The sequence below is a fragment of the Ceratotherium simum genome, chromosome 29, assembly GCF_057802395.1.
Source record: "Ceratotherium simum simum isolate JZ-2026a chromosome 29, ASM5780239v1, whole genome shotgun sequence".
Taxonomy (NCBI): Eukaryota; Metazoa; Chordata; class Mammalia; order Perissodactyla; family Rhinocerotidae; genus Ceratotherium; species Ceratotherium simum.
The window spans coordinates 2,073,216-2,089,408 of NC_141928.1; the positions used below are offsets into that span (position 1 = coordinate 2,073,216).

General features: G+C 65.8%; 1 protein-coding gene across 5 annotated transcripts in view; it reads left to right on the forward strand.

Annotated features, from left to right (window-relative positions):
• Window positions 1–663: 663 nt before the first annotated feature.
• Window positions 664–16,193, forward strand: part of GPSM1 (G protein signaling modulator 1) — a 35,024-nt gene continuing 19,494 nt past the window's right edge. Inside the window, exons 1-10 of one of the 5 annotated variants that reach the window (XM_087418790.1) lie at window positions 664–919; window positions 1,161–1,232; window positions 1,337–2,024; window positions 10,667–10,888; window positions 11,872–12,007; window positions 12,874–13,016; window positions 13,679–13,802; window positions 13,993–14,108; window positions 14,889–15,044; window positions 15,975–16,083. In XM_087418790.1, coding sequence (XP_087274916.1) covers window positions 1,960–2,024; window positions 10,667–10,888; window positions 11,872–12,007; window positions 12,874–13,016; window positions 13,679–13,802; window positions 13,993–14,108; window positions 14,889–15,044; window positions 15,975–16,083 — 1,071 coding nt within the window. In that variant the 5' untranslated portion in view covers window positions 664–919; window positions 1,161–1,232; window positions 1,337–1,959. Of the gene's footprint in view, window positions 920–1,160; window positions 2,025–7,962; window positions 8,142–10,666; window positions 10,889–11,871; window positions 12,008–12,873; window positions 13,017–13,678; window positions 13,803–13,992; window positions 14,109–14,888; window positions 15,045–15,974; window positions 16,084–16,193 lie in introns of those variants that run through there. The other 4 variants (XM_087418791.1, XM_087418792.1, XM_087418793.1 and 1 more) reach the window with 4 other exon arrangements.

Sequence of the window (16,193 nt, forward strand, 5' to 3'; positions counted from 1 at the left end):
GGGCAGCCTCCAGTCCTGCTGGGCCCAACTCAGAGCCCGAGCCCTGGGCCAGCTTACTGCACAGCACCCTGGAGAGGGTTCCAGCTCCCCCAGAGAGGTCTGATACAAAGTTGAGACTCTTCCAGCCTAGGGACCCCGGTGGCCCAGTCTCCCCACTGCAAGGAAAGAGAAAAAAGATGCTCTCCCCATGGGACCACCGCGGAGCCATGAATCTCTTCCTCACTCCGCTATGAATGTCACACCACTTACTGGGGCCTTCTTGGCACCAGACCCCTGGTGCTGGCCCAAGGGATTCACAGGGGGCTTGCAGCGGTGGCCTCTTGGGGACGCTGAGCTCAGACCTGGCATAGGGGGAGCCTTCAGCAGCCCCTGCCCTTACAGTGGTGCCAGCTCAGGGGGCATCCCAAGGAGGCAGGCCTTGCCCACTGTACCACCCACCCCGCAGGGGCCAGCCGGCGGCCACGGCCAAGGCTGGGAGCAAGGCCTTGCCCAGTTCCTGTGGTCATCCAAGGAGAGTGCGCGGGACCAGCTGCCGGGCCGCCGGGCTGCCGCGCTCCGGGCACAGATGGTTCTCGTTCTGCTTGCTGCCTGCCTTCCCCTCTCTCCACAGGAAAAACAAACCAGCCTGGGGCCCACAGGCCCTTTTTATCTTGTGTTTATTTCCGTCTGTTTTCCCCCGCCTGCAGCCAGCGCCCTGTGGGCTGCATTTTGCAGAGGGTCTGGCTGGGGAGGCCTTGGCCTTTTCTTGACCTTAGGGCAGCTCTCCAGGGATGGGGTGGGGTGCTCCTGAGGAAAGGAGCCCATTTCCTGCTTGCACACTTGTCCTCGTCCTGCGGGGTCAGGCAACTTTTCCAGGGTTTGGAGTCTTCTGGCTTCACTGGGAAGGTCAGGATTGAGAAGGGGAGAAGGACAGAACCAGGTAAGACCTGCACGTGCCCTGAGGGCCTGCTGTGTGCCTGGCTGTGTGCAGGAGCTGGGCTGCCCCCGGACAGGGGAGAAGGTGCTAGAGCAAGCAGAGCTGAGGGTGGGTGGAGACGAGGCCACATGACACGGTCCAGGGCATCAGGGCTCCCAGAATCCGGGGGGTGGGGGGGTGGCTGGGCGCTGGGATACGGGATGGGGGTGGGCACAGCCCAGCTGCTCTGCCTGCATCCTTCCAGGTTCTCAGTCCTCCCCATTTCACAGACATGACCAAGGCTGGGAGGGGCCGCGTGTGGTCCAAGGTCTCAGAGGTGAGAAACGGCAGCGGGAGCTTGCTACCCTGCACAGCTTTCTGGGCCAGCTCCCCAACACCCTCGTCCTGGTAAATGATCTCCTCACTCCCCGCTCCTCGCAGACCCACGAATTCACCTTCGGGAACAGGAGATGTTGTCATCAGCTCCCTAGGTCTCTCTAAAGTAGGCAGAGGGGCCTCCCCCATGGCCCCACACCCACTGCCAGTGTGGAGAAGGGGTGAGGCATGTCGGGGCTGGACAGGAGGAGAGGGGCAGAGGACTACTAACGTCGGGGCGCCTGCCAAACAAAGGCAGGGAGGCCTCAAACAGCCCCTCATGTGAGGGCCAAAGAAAGGGGGCGGGAGGCCAGCAGGGCAGCACTGCCACACAGCGATGCCAAGGCCAAGCCCCTCCTTGCACTGGACCCTGGGGGGTTGGGGGCGCACCACTCGCTGTACAAGCCGCAGGCCCAAATGCTGCGGGCCCTCCCCGCCATGGCAGCCCCTGTGAGCTTCCTCCCCGCTGCGCGAGGAGGGAGGACGGACACGCAGCCGGTCCGCGCCCCCTCCCCGCGCGCGGGCGGCGGTGACATCACGGCCACGGCGGGAGGGGCGGCGCCGCGCGCACATCACTTCCTCGGCGCCTCCCGCCGCGAGGACGGACGGACGGTGGGCGGTGGACAGTGGACGCTCACGGCAGTGCGAGCGAGGAGTGCGCGGCTCCTGTCCTCGGCGACCCCAGCCCCATGGCGAGCCCGGCCGCGCCCGCCACCGACGAGCTGCCTGGTCCTGCACGGCGCCTCTACTCCAGGTGGGCTGGGCGGACCGGCGGGGACCAGTGGGAACCGGCGGGGACGGGCGAGGACCAGCGGGAACGGGCAGCCGGGGCCGAGGGCGGGTGGGAGGCGGGAGACGGCCGGCCCGGAACAAAGGCGGCGGCGGGCGCGCAACGTGGCGGGGATGCGCCCTCCCTGCGGGTTTGGCGGGGGTGTGGGCGCAGGGGCGCCAGGGGCGCGGGGACGGCGATGCAGGGGCACGGCTCCGGGATTGAAGGGGATTGCCGGGGAGTGCGAACGGGGGCGTGGGGGGTGCTGGAGCCTCCCATTTCCCCCTCCTCCCCCCATGACAGCCCGGGGACTCGCGGGTAGGCAGGATGGGCTGCTGCCTGCCGGACGCCCCAGGCCCAGCCCCCCGCCCCCGCCCAGTGCCCGGGGACAGGGGATGGGAGACTGGCAGCTTCTCCAGCCTTGCTGTCCTGGCAGCTGGGCCTTCTGGCACAGCAGGTATGTGGAGGGGGGCTGCCAGGAGCTTCCCTCCCAAGCTTGGCACCACCTCCCCTCTGCCCTGGCCCGGGTACTTAGAGGGCAGCAAGGTTGAGGAGACCAGGCTGTGTCACCAGCCTCCGGTGAGCCGGTGTGAGGCAGAGCCCCCGACCTGTGTGCCTGGGGTCCAGCGGATTGCTGCCCACTGGGTTGAGGCTAGAGAGACAGCCAGCCAGGTGGGTGTGTGCCGGCCTGAAAAGGCACCCGCCTCTGGGCAGACCCATGAGTGGTGCCAGCCATCTGGGCTCTGTGCCCCACGCCTGTCAGAGGTGACAAGGTGGCCCTGCCCAGGGCTGCATGCCTGCTTGGTGACTCTGGGCCTGTGGAGGGTGTCCCACAAGGTGATGCCCTGGACCTGGCACAGGCGGGCACAAGGCCCTCCAAGGAGGCCTGGGCTCTGCCGGACACCTGCAGGTGTCCGGCAGAGCGGAGCGGGCGTGAGTGCTGGGCAGGGGCTGCTTACCGGCAGCAGCCCCCAGAGGCAGGCCTGGCTCCTATAATGGGCTGACAGGCCCCCGACTGGAAGAGACATCATCATCCCGGCTCCCCCTGGCCGTCCCTAAGACCTGGCGGCCTCCCCGGCTACTGAGCCTTCAAGAGGCCTAGCCTGGCCCTCGAGGATTCTCTGGTCCCCACTGGGCCGTCCGTCAGCAGCAAACCTCTGCCGGACGCTCCCTGATGTGCAGAATGGGGCCCTGCTGGCGGGCTGAAGGAGGCCTTGCTGCCCCTCCCACCTCAGTCTGGTCTCTGCTGCTGGCCAGAGACACAGCCCCCATTGTGTGGTCTCAGGGATCTAGCGCTGTGCCCCCGCCGGGCTCCTGGGCCCCATGCGGGGGGAGGGGCGTGTGGGTGGGTTTGCTGGCAGCTAAAGCTGCAGGCCTGCCCTCGGATCCCCTCCACGGCCCCATGGGAATGGAGAGCTGTACAGGGCGGATTTGCCCCAGGGTTGTCTCTTCAGTGCAGAGGGGGTGTCGTCCCAAAGAACACAGGAGTTGATCTGGCAGCCGCTGGCTGTGTGTGTATGTGGGGGCGGAGCTGTGGGTGGAGGAGGGTCCAGGGCTTTAGCCGAGCATGGAGTCCACATCGTGTTAGTCACTCCACGGGCTTGATTGACCTGGGAGCCTTGGGTGTGGGCTGGTGCCCGAGCGCAGCGGGGACACACCAGACAGGATCCTGGCCTGGGGGAGCCATCCCTGGGTAGGGACAGAGCTCAGAGGGGACGCTGGGAGAGGCCCTGAGTCCAGCCTGGCATCTTTGCAAGCTGAGACCCGAGTTGAGCTCGAAGGGGCAAGCCCAGCACAGATTTGGGGTGCGTGGCTTCAAGCCTTCCTGACCATGTAGCCGTGGCCGGGTGTGGACAGGGCAGTTCCTGGTCAGAGCTGGCTCTCAGAGGCTGGCAGGAAGGGGTAGGAGTTGGGGAGATGTGCCCAGGGGCCTCCTGGACAGGTAGGGGCCGTGGGGCTTGCGAGGAGGGGGCTGCTTCTGCAGATCGAGCAGCCTCAGGCCAGGCACTTGGGGCCTAGAGGAAGACGGCCAAAGGTCATCTGCCCCGTTGAAGGCCGGGTGGCCACCTGCGGCTTGGGCGCCAAGGGGTGCGGGCAGCTGGCACATGGATACCTGGTTGACAGGATCACGTTGGTCTGAGCACCCCACCGATGGCTGTTGTGAGGGAACTTCCATGTGTGTGTGGGCTCCCTGGGACCAGGCCAGGTCTCCTCTGCCCCCCACCCCTAGTGGCTCCCCTTCCCGCACCGACATTCCTGCCTGGACAGATGAGTTCAGTTCTTATAAAATGGGGGCCTGGGGGGCCTGGGGGGCCTGGGCCTGGAGCACACACTGAGAACGGCCTGAGCGTAAGTGTGCCTGTAAGACCACCAAGTCCCCAGAGGGGAGCCTGGGCAGGGGGGCAGAAGCCGGTGGGCTGGGGTTGGGGGTGGTTAGCGCTTAGAATCCTGGTCCACTGTGCCTGGGCCCATGTGCCCGGAGCAGGGGTTTGGGTGGGAGATGGGCAGGTGGCCGAGAAGCCATGGGTGGTCTTCTCCTGGCCCGCTGGCCCCCTTCAGGCCAGCGGTTGAGTGCTCTTGCCTGGGACCGGGAAGGTGGGAGTGGGGTGTGTTAGAGATGCGCCCCAAGCAGCAGGCATCTGGAGAGGGGCATCCCTAAGTGTGGGGAGTGTCCCCATACCACATGGCCGTGCCACCCGCCCGTTCCTAGTCGGCTACCTCCCCAGGTCCCTACCCAGGCACTGGCCCTGGCTAGGCCTTGGGAATAACGGCCTGGCCCCAGGGCTCCGTGGAAGCACGACCCTCAGGCATTTTCCCAAGCTGGGTGACACTCAAGCTCCTCCTCTCCAGCGATTCCTGTTCCCACCACGCTGCCTGCCCCGTGCTGCCCCTCGGTGTCCCCCTGGAAGGGGAGTCAGCGTGGCTTCGCTCTGGGGGCAGCGGGACAGGGGTGAGCAGAGGCCTTGGAGTGTCTGCCAGGGGCCCAGAGCGAGAGGGAGGATGGTGAGGATTGTATTCCCCAGAGAATGGGGCTGAAGGAGACACAGCCCCCGGTTAGCCGTGTGTGGTGGGAGCTGGAGGCCTGGCTTGGAGGCTAGCGTTGGTGGTCAGCAGCAGAGGACGCTATGGAGTCTGGTGGGGCAGACAGGTGGGGGCATGACCCCAACGGGGAGCCAGTGGGGGTAGAGAGCAGGGCACTCTGGTCCAGGTGGGGCTGATGGTTTCCCCCGGGATCCTGACTTGGGTGCCAAGGCCAGGCTGGAGAGGTGTGGGTATGACGTGGCGGCCAGAGCAGCAAGGCTGGCCACTGGGAGTCGATAACGACTTCATTAACCAGTAAGCCAGCGGGCTGGCAGCAGGAGCTTGGCAGACAGCGTCCTGCCTCCTGGCTGCTGTGGTCTGGCCACTGGGAAAGCCGGCCCTGGTCTGCCCCTTGCAAGGAGAGATGCGCTGGGCAGTCACAGTGTTAGAGAGTAGACTGGCACAGGTGGATGTGGCCCTGGCTGGGGCTGGGCAGGCTCATCTCTGAGGCGGTGGCCGGGTCTCTCCCTGGGAGGTAGAGGACTGCAGATTAAAGACTAAGCTTCTATTAAGCCCAGGTGGCAAATCTCAGGTGGGAAGGCTGCCCCCTCCCAGGGTTTGGGTGGTGAGGCTGGTGGGGGGAGCTAAGACCACAGCCCCAGCGGCCTGAGACCCCTGGCCAGCCCAGCCCAGAGCCCCAGGGAGCCCTAGTATTGTGCCCTGAGAGTGGGGCTCTTGGCAGACCTTGGGGTGGACAGGCCTTCTGGAGGCCCCAGGCAGTCCTGCAGGGTGGGTGCACGGGCAGTAGACAGGAAGGCTGGCTCGGCAGACTGATGCTGGAGTGGGCAACCAGGGTGGCTGCAGCCCCAGTGCATCCTTGGGGTACACGGGCAGCTTGCCAGGTGCCAGGGCAAATACCCACGGGCTTGTAGAGGTGGTGTGGGGGACAGAGGTTCCAGAATCTTCTTCACTGAGCAAGGAAGTGGGCCCACCAGGCTGGGCAGGGTTTCAGAGGACGGGAGAGGGTGGCCTGCAGTTCAGGCGGCGGATGGTGGGCCCTGGGGGCAGAGGAGGGACCTGGGGTTGACGTGAGGTGCAGAGTTTGGGGGTTCTGCTTGTTGCCAGGAGGGGGGCAAGGAGGAGGTAGCCCAGGCTCTACCTTACGCCCCTCAGTGAGCTGTCTTGAGGGGTGGACACGTGGCATTGGACAGAGTCCTCAGGGCAGAGAGGAAAGCACACTGGCCTGGACACCCTTGGGAGCGGGGCCTGGTGCAGGCAGGCAGCCTGGGACCCCATCCTCCCGCCTCTGCGTCCACTCACCCAGCCCCTTCCGGGACTCTTCCCCAACCAGAGTGGGCAGTGCCCGCAGGGCCTCCTGGGCTGACGCCGGCCTTGGGATCCTGCATCCTGAGCGGCCTTTGCCCCAGGGCCTCAACATCCTCTCGCTCGTCCTTGGCTCCTGCCTCTACTCAGACCCTAGGATGGTCTCGGGGAGCATGGCCCACCCTGGCTCTCTAGTTCCTTCTGACCCCAGAGCTGCACCTCCCTCTCTGTCCCAGGGTCCCTACTGCACAGCCTCGGAGCCCCCTCCCAATGCCCGATGCCCATCGCTGAGAAGGGCCAGAGGCCCGGCAGGAGGGGCTGCTCACGAGTGGAGCAGAAGGAGCCTCTGTGAGGGGCTCCTTGGGTCTGGGGGCTCCTGGGGAGGGGGCGGCACCCAGGGACCAGGGTGGGCTGGTCGAGGAGGCTCCTGGGAGAGCTGTTGAACTCCCCTCACTGCTGTGCCCTGATGGGCCTGGACCAGGGACCCAGGCTGCTCTGAGCCCCTGTGGCCCCTTCTCTGTGGTTGGACGTTGGCAGTGACCCCCACTACTCCAGAAGGCTCCTTCCTCTGCCTGGGGAAGGTCCCACTACCCGGCCTCCTTGTTGGCCATGGGTGGCTGGAGGAGCCAGGAGCCATGCTGAGAAGGTGGCCAGGGGACTGAGAAGTTTCAGGAAAGGAGCTAGAGGGGTGGCATCTGTTCCTCCCAAGGGGCCCCCCCCATGCCCCAGATCCCTCGTGGCCCCACACAGGGGTTAGACCTGGGGCCTGGCGCTCACCTCTGATGGTCAGGCTCGGGTAAGCCCGGCAGCCCCCCAGAGGATCGGGGGGCTCACACACCTATCTGGACTCTGTCCTGTGCCTTATCTGTTGACCTTGCTGTGTGCCAGGCACCATGTGTCCGTGCCAGGCCAGGCCGCCACGTCCTGGGGGGACACAGTCTGGCTCAGGGCAGGGGTGGAGCAGACCAGAAACATGGCCTCGAGGAGGTCGGGGGCAGGGCCAACTGCAGACCCTGCCCGGAGTCCCAGGCCTGCCCCTGTGGGCCTTCTCCCTGTGGGGTGGCAGCCAGCACACTCTGACATGTCCTTCCTCTATTCATTCACAAACGTTGACCCAGCGCCTGCTAGTGCTCGGCGCTGCTTTGTGCCGAGGGACTGGGCTCTGGCCCAGAACTGGTCGCAGGCTCAGAGGAGGGTAAAAATTTGCCGAGGAGTGGGCAGTGGGCAGCAAGTGGGAGGGAAGGCCCTGCCTCTGCGTCGCTGTGTGTGCTGGCCCCAAGGAAGCGCGTGGATGAGGCTTCCCTCTGAGCTCTCCCACCCCTCCATCCCCCTCCCGGGCCCTGCCCCCCCGCTGACGGTGCTGATCCCCGGCTCTGAGCTGCCCTTGATCCCTTGATCCATCTCAGGCCCTGGGAGGCCCCAGACGAGCTGGCCGAGGCCCTGGGGTGTCCTGGAGCCGAAGCCGCCAGGGCTTTCAGCCTGCCACTCTGGGGTGGGGAGAGGCAGGGGAACCCCGGGGCCAGTGCACCCCCAGGACCAACAGCCAAGGCGAGGTGAGGGCCGGCCAGCCAGGAGGGAGGCCTAGAGCCCCATGATGCGGGCTGCCTCCACGGAGGGCCAGCCTGTGGCCCTGAGCTTGGCAGAGAAGGCCGTGTGCAAAGTGGTGTATGGCGCCCCGCGTCCCCGCCCGCTGCTGCTGCCCGTGGGCCTGGAGCTGTGGCTGTATGTGCAGAAAATGCGCAACCTGCAGAGGAAGAGGTGTGGCGGGCCCCTGGGAGGGCATCTGGGCAGACAGGCCGGGACGGGGCGGAGGATTGGCGCCCGGCTGGAGGTCAAGGTGCAGTTGGAGGATCTTGAGATAAGTGGAAGGGTGGGGGCTTCTGGCTCTGGATGCCTGTCTGGGGCCTCTCCCCACGTTGCCGGGGCCCGTGTTAGATCCCCCCAATCCTTGGTTCGAGATGGCTGTACCAGAAGCCCCATCAGTGTGTCCTCTACCACCTTTGACTTCTGACCTCAAGCCCTTCCCAAGCCAGAAACCTCCTTTGCTCTGAGCCGCTGATGCCACATCTCGGGGTGGGGAGATGGGGTTGGGGGAGGCTGCTCCCGTAATCAGATCTGCCAGAGCCAGTGGGGCGCTGGCCTCCAAAAACACCCACGTTTCAGACCCCAGGTGTCCTCTCCTCCGAAGTCACCTGGGAGCAGAGGGCGGTTCTCCATGTCGGACGGCTGGGTGGGCAGCTGGTGAGGGACACGTGGGCCTTAATTAAGGAGCCTGGTGCGTGGACTGGCCATGGGAGTCGGGCTCCTGCGACGTGGCGTCTGGATGGTCCTTTCCAGAGCGCTGGGCAAGGTGGCTGCCAAGAAGCAGGCATGTCATGGGTGGGAGGCCCCAGGGTCTGGCATCCTGACTCCCGGCTCTCTGTGAGGCCACACGGGCTCGGCTTGAATCTGGGGGAGGCAGCGAGGTGGTGGGGTCCCGAAGCGCCGGCCCTGCATCCTCCACGGAGGGAGGAGGCCCTTCTCCCCAGGAGGACTAACCCTGATGCTCGGGAGTCGTGGCTGGGTGAGGGGCATGGCAAAGGTGGGGGCTTCCCCAGCAGAAAGCTCTGAGCCTGCTCCTTGAGGGGTTCACCAGCCCTGCCCCAGCCTGTCCGCGTGCCCTATTTCTCGATAAGGCGGGAACAGAGCAAACAGGGCTTTGTGGTTTGTATTAAGGTGGCATGCGGTGAGAGCGGTTGACAAACCCTGCCCTGGACAACTTTGTTTAAGGAACCGTGTTGGTTTCTCTCCAGTAACTCCCGATCGTTGCACAATTCTCACAACACAGAGAGGGGGCCAGTGCCTTGGGCTGCAGCACGGCCATTTTGGCGTGGGCTGTTAAGCCACTCTGTAGGTTTTCCACGAACTCTGATAATCAAAAAGCAGTGGAAATAAGACGAGGACGGTCAGGGCCGGTCTGCGACCACACAGGACACGTCTCTCCCCTTCCAGGGCACACTCCTGTGTGTGCGGTCACTGGGCTGGGGGCCACCCGCCTTCACAGGAGGGCCACTCATGGGCCCCTCCTGCCACCTGCCCCACCCCTCCCACCCCAGGGCGCCCTCCAGCTTGAGGCCCCGCTCTCCCAGCCCCCCTGGCATCTGTTTGTGGTGTCCCCTGCTGACCGCCCTCCCGTCCCAGGGCAGGGCGACGGGCTGGGCCTTCAGCCTGGGACCCACATGACCAGCCGGAGAGGACGGAGGAGGAGGCCGAGGCTCTCAGGGGCGAAGCGTCCTGCCCAGGACCGCACAGCAGGGAGGGTCAGAGCCAGGGCCAGCCGGACTGAGTGATCCCCATGCACGTGGCTCCCCCGACAGCCGTGTCCTGAAGGCAACTCGCCTGAGGGCCCGGGGCTGTGGAGGCCCTTGGTGAGCAGGACCCCATCTCAGGGGGCTTTGCAGGGCCCAAGGATGAGGGACTTCTTCTCTGAAGCCCCTGCCCAAGGGTGTGGGGACCAGGGGCTGGCACAGCCTCCAGCAGGGGCGTTGGTGATCACGTAGGGCCCTGAGCCCTCGAAGTTGTCCAGATTCACGGGGCAGGAACCTGGATCGGTTTTCCAGAGGTTGGGTTCATCCTGGGATGTGGTCCTGTCCGCCTCCCCCCACAGCAGCGCTGTAGGGGGGCAGCATGGGAACAGCTGCTTCTCAGGCCAGTCCTGGCCAGCAGCCAGCAGAGCGCTTCTCAGCTCTTGGGGGTGGGGGTCCACCAGGGAGGGGCCTAGATGCAGCCATGCCCCCCAGAGGACTGGAGGCAAGGACAGATGATGGCTGAGCCCCCAGCCCCCCACCGAGAGCTTGTGGGGTCTGTTCTAGGATGCGGGATGGGGGCGGTGCTGGGATCAGATCCTGCCTGTGTGGCCTTGACCCGCTCGCTGACCCTCTCTGAGCCTTGGTCGTCCGTCCGCAGCGGGGATCAGGGCCAGCCCCAGGCTGCCCTGGCCGCTCTGGAGGATGGTGTGTGGTGCCTGCCCCAGGGGTGGACCCCACCCGGCTGGCTGGAACTTGAGGGGAAGCAATGTGTGGAGCCCGGCCACTGCACACTGAGGGTCTTGCTGTTGTCGCCGACTCGTGCCGTCGTCCTGGGTGCTCCTGAGCCCTGGCAGTGAGGAGTGCATGCAGGGAGGTTCAGGCATGGGACGGGCCGTGCGAGAGGCCCCGTGGTCCGCAGTGATGACCTGGAGGGACACAGGTCCCCCAGGCGCGACTGCGTGAGAGGCAGGCTGTGACCCCTCTGTCTCTGTGCAGGATGGAGGCTTCGTGCCTGGAGCTGGCCCTGGAGGGCGAGCGTCTCTGTAAGGCCGGGGACTTCAAGGCGGGCGTGGCCTTCTTCGAGGCCGCCGTGCAGGTGGGCACCGAGGACCTGAAGACACTGAGCGCCATCTACAGCCAGCTGGGCAATGCCTACTTCTACCTGAAGGAGTACGCCCGGGCGCTGGACTACCACAGGCACGACCTGCTGCTGGCCCGGTGAGCCGGGGGCGCGGGTGGCAGCACCAGGGGGCGGCCGTGGCTGCCCCTCACCTGCCAGTCGGTCACTGGGCGGGCGTCCGGGTGCCCTGCCCACAGGAGTGGCAGTCACATGCGAGCACGGTGGCAGGGCTCTCGGGGTCCAAGGGACCCCAGAGGGGGCTTTCCTAACCTGGGAGAGGGCGAGGGATCCACACGTGCCCCCAGGGGGGCTTTCTTTAAGCTGAGACACGTGTGAGCGTGTCTGTACGTTTCCACGTGTGTGAGTATGGTGTGGCCCAGTATTCCGTGTCTGTCTGTCTGTCCACATGCGTGTGCCCATCTCTGGGACTGTGTGTGTCTGGGTCGGTGACCACCCCCTTCCTGCCCATGTGTTCCTGAGTGTCTCCATTCTCCTCCGGCCTCCAGGCCTTGGCCCATGCTGTTCCCATCCCTGGACACCCTTCTCTTGCTGTTCCCTGTGCCCCTGCCCCCCTCAGGCCTGTATGTAGCCCCTTCTCAGCAGCCCAGACCTCCCAGGCTGGGGCAGAGCTTCTCAGGGCTCCCTACCAACCCTGCCCACAGCCCTTCCCCTGCGGCCAGCGAGCCAGCATCGTGTCCTGAGCGCCCGGCCAGTGTGCGGGCAGGCATCCGGCAGATATTCACCGGATGAGTCGTCGTAAAGTTAATTCTCACTGCGAGGGTCCCCAATCTCCCTGTCTCCGTCTGGGGTCTTCCCCCAGCCCTGACAGCTGCAGGCTGCGCTGGGGCCTCTCCCAGAGCTGGCCCAGCAGAGGAGTCATCGTGAGCTGGGCACCCTGCCCATGGGGGCCTCGCCCGCCCACCACAGGAGCCCTGCCCAGCCTTAGCTCAGTGGCCACAGGCTCCTGGTCAGCCCGGGGCTGGTCCTCCGAGGCCCTGACCTGCCCTCACCCGGGCTCCTTGCTGGGCTCAGGGTCCTGGCCGGTCCTCAGCCTGGCCCCTCCCTCCTTCCTGCTCTCCAGGACCATCGGTGACCGCATGGGGGAGGCGAAGGCCAGTGGGAACCTGGGCAACACACTCAAGGTCCTGGGCCGCTTCGACGAGGCCGTTGTCTGCTGCCAGCGGCACCTGGACATCGCCCAGGAGCAGGGGGACAAGGTGGGTCGTCGGCCCCCTGGCTGCCTGCCCCTCTGGCCCCTGACCTGTGGCTGCCGTCCGGGTCCGTGATTCGGTGGGTGACGTACCACTCGCAGCCCCACGCTGTCCCTCGTGGGAGGAAGACGGGAGGACGGCCCCCCTCACAAATGAGGGGCTTCCGGCTTGTGCCGACGCCACGGGGCTGAGGCCCGGCTCCCTAAGTTGGAGTCCCCAGCCCCCCATCTTCTGCCTCTCTCACCAACCTCCCCTCAAATTTGCCAACACCCCGGTCACTCTTCCGGGCCCAGAGGGAGACAGGGTGGCAAGGCTGTGGCAGGAAGCCTGGCTGGAGAAGCAGACGTTGACGAAATGGCAACAGCGGATAGGACAGTGGGAGGTCCAGCCCTGTGCCAACACGTGACCATCCTGCTTTGTGACCTCCCTGTAACCCTGGAGATAAGCATCCTGTCCCCAATATAGACGAGGAAACCGAGGCGGGAGAGGTGACGTGACTTGTCCCAGGTCACAGCCAGAGGTGGCCGAGCCCCAGTGTCCAGCCCTCAGCCAGGAGCCCCTACCCCTGCATGTCAGAGAGGGGCCTGGCCACCCCGATGGGCGGAGGAGAGAGGGGTGGTGGGAGGGGCAGAGCTGGGCTCCCCCAACTCCTTGGGGCCCCAGCCCTACATCAGCATCTGGACTTGGTGATGCCCCCACTCAGGTCCTTGCCTTTGGGGCCCCAAGCACAGTGGGGATGGTGGGCCAGGTGGCGGGTGCACCAGCTCTGCATGCACGCCTTGGGGTGACATCCCCACCCAGCTGCCCAGGGCAGCGGGCTCCTTGGGGGCCATGGCTGCAGAGGCACCCCCCCACCTGGGTGCCGCCCGCAGGTGGGGGAGGCGAGGGCGCTCTACAACATCGGGAACGTGTACCACGCCAAGGGCAAGCAGCTGTCCTGGAACGCCGCGCAGGACCCCGGGCACCTGCCGCCCGACGCCCGCGAGGCACTGCGCAGGGCCTCCGAGTTCTATGAGTGAGTGGCAGGCGCGGCCCCACAGGGCCCAGGCCGGGGTTTGTCCGTCGTTCTACACACACCTCCCAAGCCGCCGCCTGCTGGGCACGGGGACTTGGCGGCAGCCCCAGGCACAGGGCGCCCACGTGGGCCCTACCACCTCCCAGATGGTGACAACTAGGCTGGCCCTCCTGCCCACCCCCACCAGCACCTGTCCTCACGGTCTGGTGGGACTCCTCCAGGCACCGTGTTTCTGCGTCTTCGTCCACAGAGGTGGAGAGAAGCAGGGAAATTGCTGAGCTGAAGCCACACGTGGCGTTTAAAAGACATTGGCTGGAAAAAGGGCCGGACAGTGGGCTGAGCCCCTGGGTGTGGGAGAACCCTTCCCTGGGAGAAGAGGCTGCACCTGAGAACCAGAGGCGGGCATGGGGGGAGCCCCTGACCTGAGCCTTGGAGCTCAGACAGCAGCCGCTCAGTAACACCTGGCCTGCGCACAGCACCTGCTCCAGCGGCTGTGGAGATAAGGGGCCGAGCTGCCATCTTTCTGTGGCACAGGGAGGGACCTACCCGGGAAGGACGCGCCCCGGGGGAGGGGCAGCATCCTCTTTCCTGGGAGGGGGGTCCCTGGGTCCCGGCTTCCCTCACAGTGGGAGGGTTGCAGCTCAGACGGACTCGGTCCCCAGGAGGAACCTGTCCCTGGTGAAGGAGCTGGGGGACCGGGCGGCCCAGGGCAGGGCCTACGGCAACCTGGGCAACACCCACTACCTGCTAGGGAGCTTCGTGGAGGCCACGACCTTCCACAAGGAGGTGAGTGGCTGGTGGGGTGGGCAGTGGCAGGGGTGGGGGCACCCCCCGGCCCCCGTGCTTCATCTGGCCTTGGTACTGGGGTTCCCAGGGCTGTTCCCTCTGGACACAGACGTGGGACCAGCCATCGTGCTGTCCATGTCGGGTCCTGGGGCTGCTCTGTGACCCCCGGGTCTTGGGTCTCTGTCCTCAGCGCCTGGCCATTGCTAAGGAGTTTGGAGACAAGGCTGCTGAGAGGAGAGCCTACAGCAACCTGGGGAATGCCCACATCTTCCTGGGGCGCTTTGACGTGGCCGCCGAGTACTACAAGTAGGTACCCCCTGACCCCGAGCCAGGGCAAGGGGGACTGAGGAGGGCATGGGTGGGGCACCTGGACACCAGGGCAAGGAGGCACCGGCTCCGAGGCAGGGGTGAGTCTGACCTCCCAGCCTCCCCAGGGCCAGGTGGGGTTCTGGCCCCCTCAGAAGTGTAGACTGACAAAGCTGGTGTCCGGGGCCACCAGGGACGGGGAAAGTGCAGTGCCCTCACTGGGTTAGCACTGGCGGAGGCCCTGGCAGCACACAGTGGCCTTGGCTGAGGCCTCCCGTGCTGGGTACTGGGGGTACCCAGAGCTGTCTGTGCTGCTCACCACGGCTCTGGGTGCACGTGTAACCACTCCCATGTGCACTCGGGAGGGTAAGGACCACGAGGGCTCCTGGGGTCCCTGACTTGTGGCGGCAGGACGCTCTCTGGGCCATCTCCCTCCTGGCCTGAGTAGCAGAGCAGTGGCCGCCGGGTAGAGACCGGGTCACCAGCCCTCAGGACCCCGTGCCCCCCGTGGAGGGGTGGAGGCTCAGGATGGTGAGGGGACTGGCCAGCGTGGGCAGAGCCCGGTGGGGCCCCGTCTGTCTGGTTCCAGCAGAGTCAGGTGCTGCAGCCATCTGAGGATGGGGACGAGGCCAGGCCCAGAGAAACCTCGGCCGGATCCTGGGCTGGAGGCCTCTGGGCAGGTGGGCTGCTTCCCCGTCACCCACTGTCCACCCCTTTGGACAGGGGAGGAGACACCGGAAGCCTCCTTCCTGGGTGCTGATCCCCCCCACCCCTCCGCAGGAAGACGCTGCAGCTGTCGCGGCAGCTCCAGGACCAGGCGGTGGAGGCGCAGGCCTGCTACAGCCTGGGCAACACCTACACGCTGCTGCAGGACTACGAGCGGGCCGCCGAGTACCACCTGCGGCACCTTCTCATCGCCCAGGAGCTGGCCGACAGGTGCGCGTGTGGACGCAGGCAGCGGGGCAGACCCGGCCCGAGGGCTCCCGACAGCCTCTGTGGGCTGAACCGCTAGCTGATTGCTGCGGCCTCAGCCCTGCTCTGCCACCAACCACCCAGTCACCCCGAGTGGGGCGGCCACCTGGGCCTCAGCCTCCTATCCTTGGCCACACTGCCCCCTAAGTGGGACTAGGTGAGACCAGGTGGATGCTGGGCCGGCAGCTCACAGCCACCCTTGGTGCATGCTAGTCGAGGGGGCACCCCCGTCACCCGTCCATCGCCCCTCTGAGCACCCCCCATATCTGTGTAAATATCAGTCTCTGTGGAGAGACAGACAGACAGACCAAAGACTGCCAAACAGCCACACGCACTGGTCTGGGGGGCAGTGGCTGGAGCAAGAGAGCTCAGAGCCCCAGGGCGTGGGCCTCTCCGGGTGGTGGAGAGAAGCTTCTGGACGGTGTCCTCCCAGGGAACTGTATGTTCATGCTCTATCCTTTGGGTGATGGAGATGTTCTGGACTAGGTGGTGGTGACAGTCACAGATTGTACATGTACACAGCGCCACAGATGTGTGCACTTTAAAGTGGTTAAATTTACGTTTATGTGATTTTTACCTCAATTAAGAAATTAATGACCGAGGGATTGGTGTCACTGACCCCAAGGGTGGAGGGAGCCACAGAAGTGAGAGCCTTACGGGCCACTAGGGGGCAAGTGAGGCCATGCCGGGAACCACCCCCCTCACAGCCATGAGTGCCCCGCCTCCAACTCCACTCCATCATGACCCCCCACCCACCGGCCTGCCCACCCCCTGGCCTCCTCTGTCACGAGGGGCCTGACCACCTGGAGGCTGGGGGGCTTGGGACAGCCAGGCTGCAGGCAGGCTGGCAGGCCTAGGGGGCGCAGATGTGGACTCAGTTTCCCTCCCCGGCAGAGTGGGTGAGGGCCGGGCGTGCTGGAGTCTGGGGAACGCCTACGTGTCCATGGGGAGCCCAGCGCAGGCCCTGACCTTCGCCAAGAAGCACCTGGAGATCTCCCAGGAGGTGAGCCGGGCCCGCCCAGCCCTCAGCCCCGAATGGCTGCCTTAGCTGGCCTTGGAGGCACCCCTGGCACTGCCCAGCCCACTCCAGACCAGCCAGGTGCCTTCGTGTGT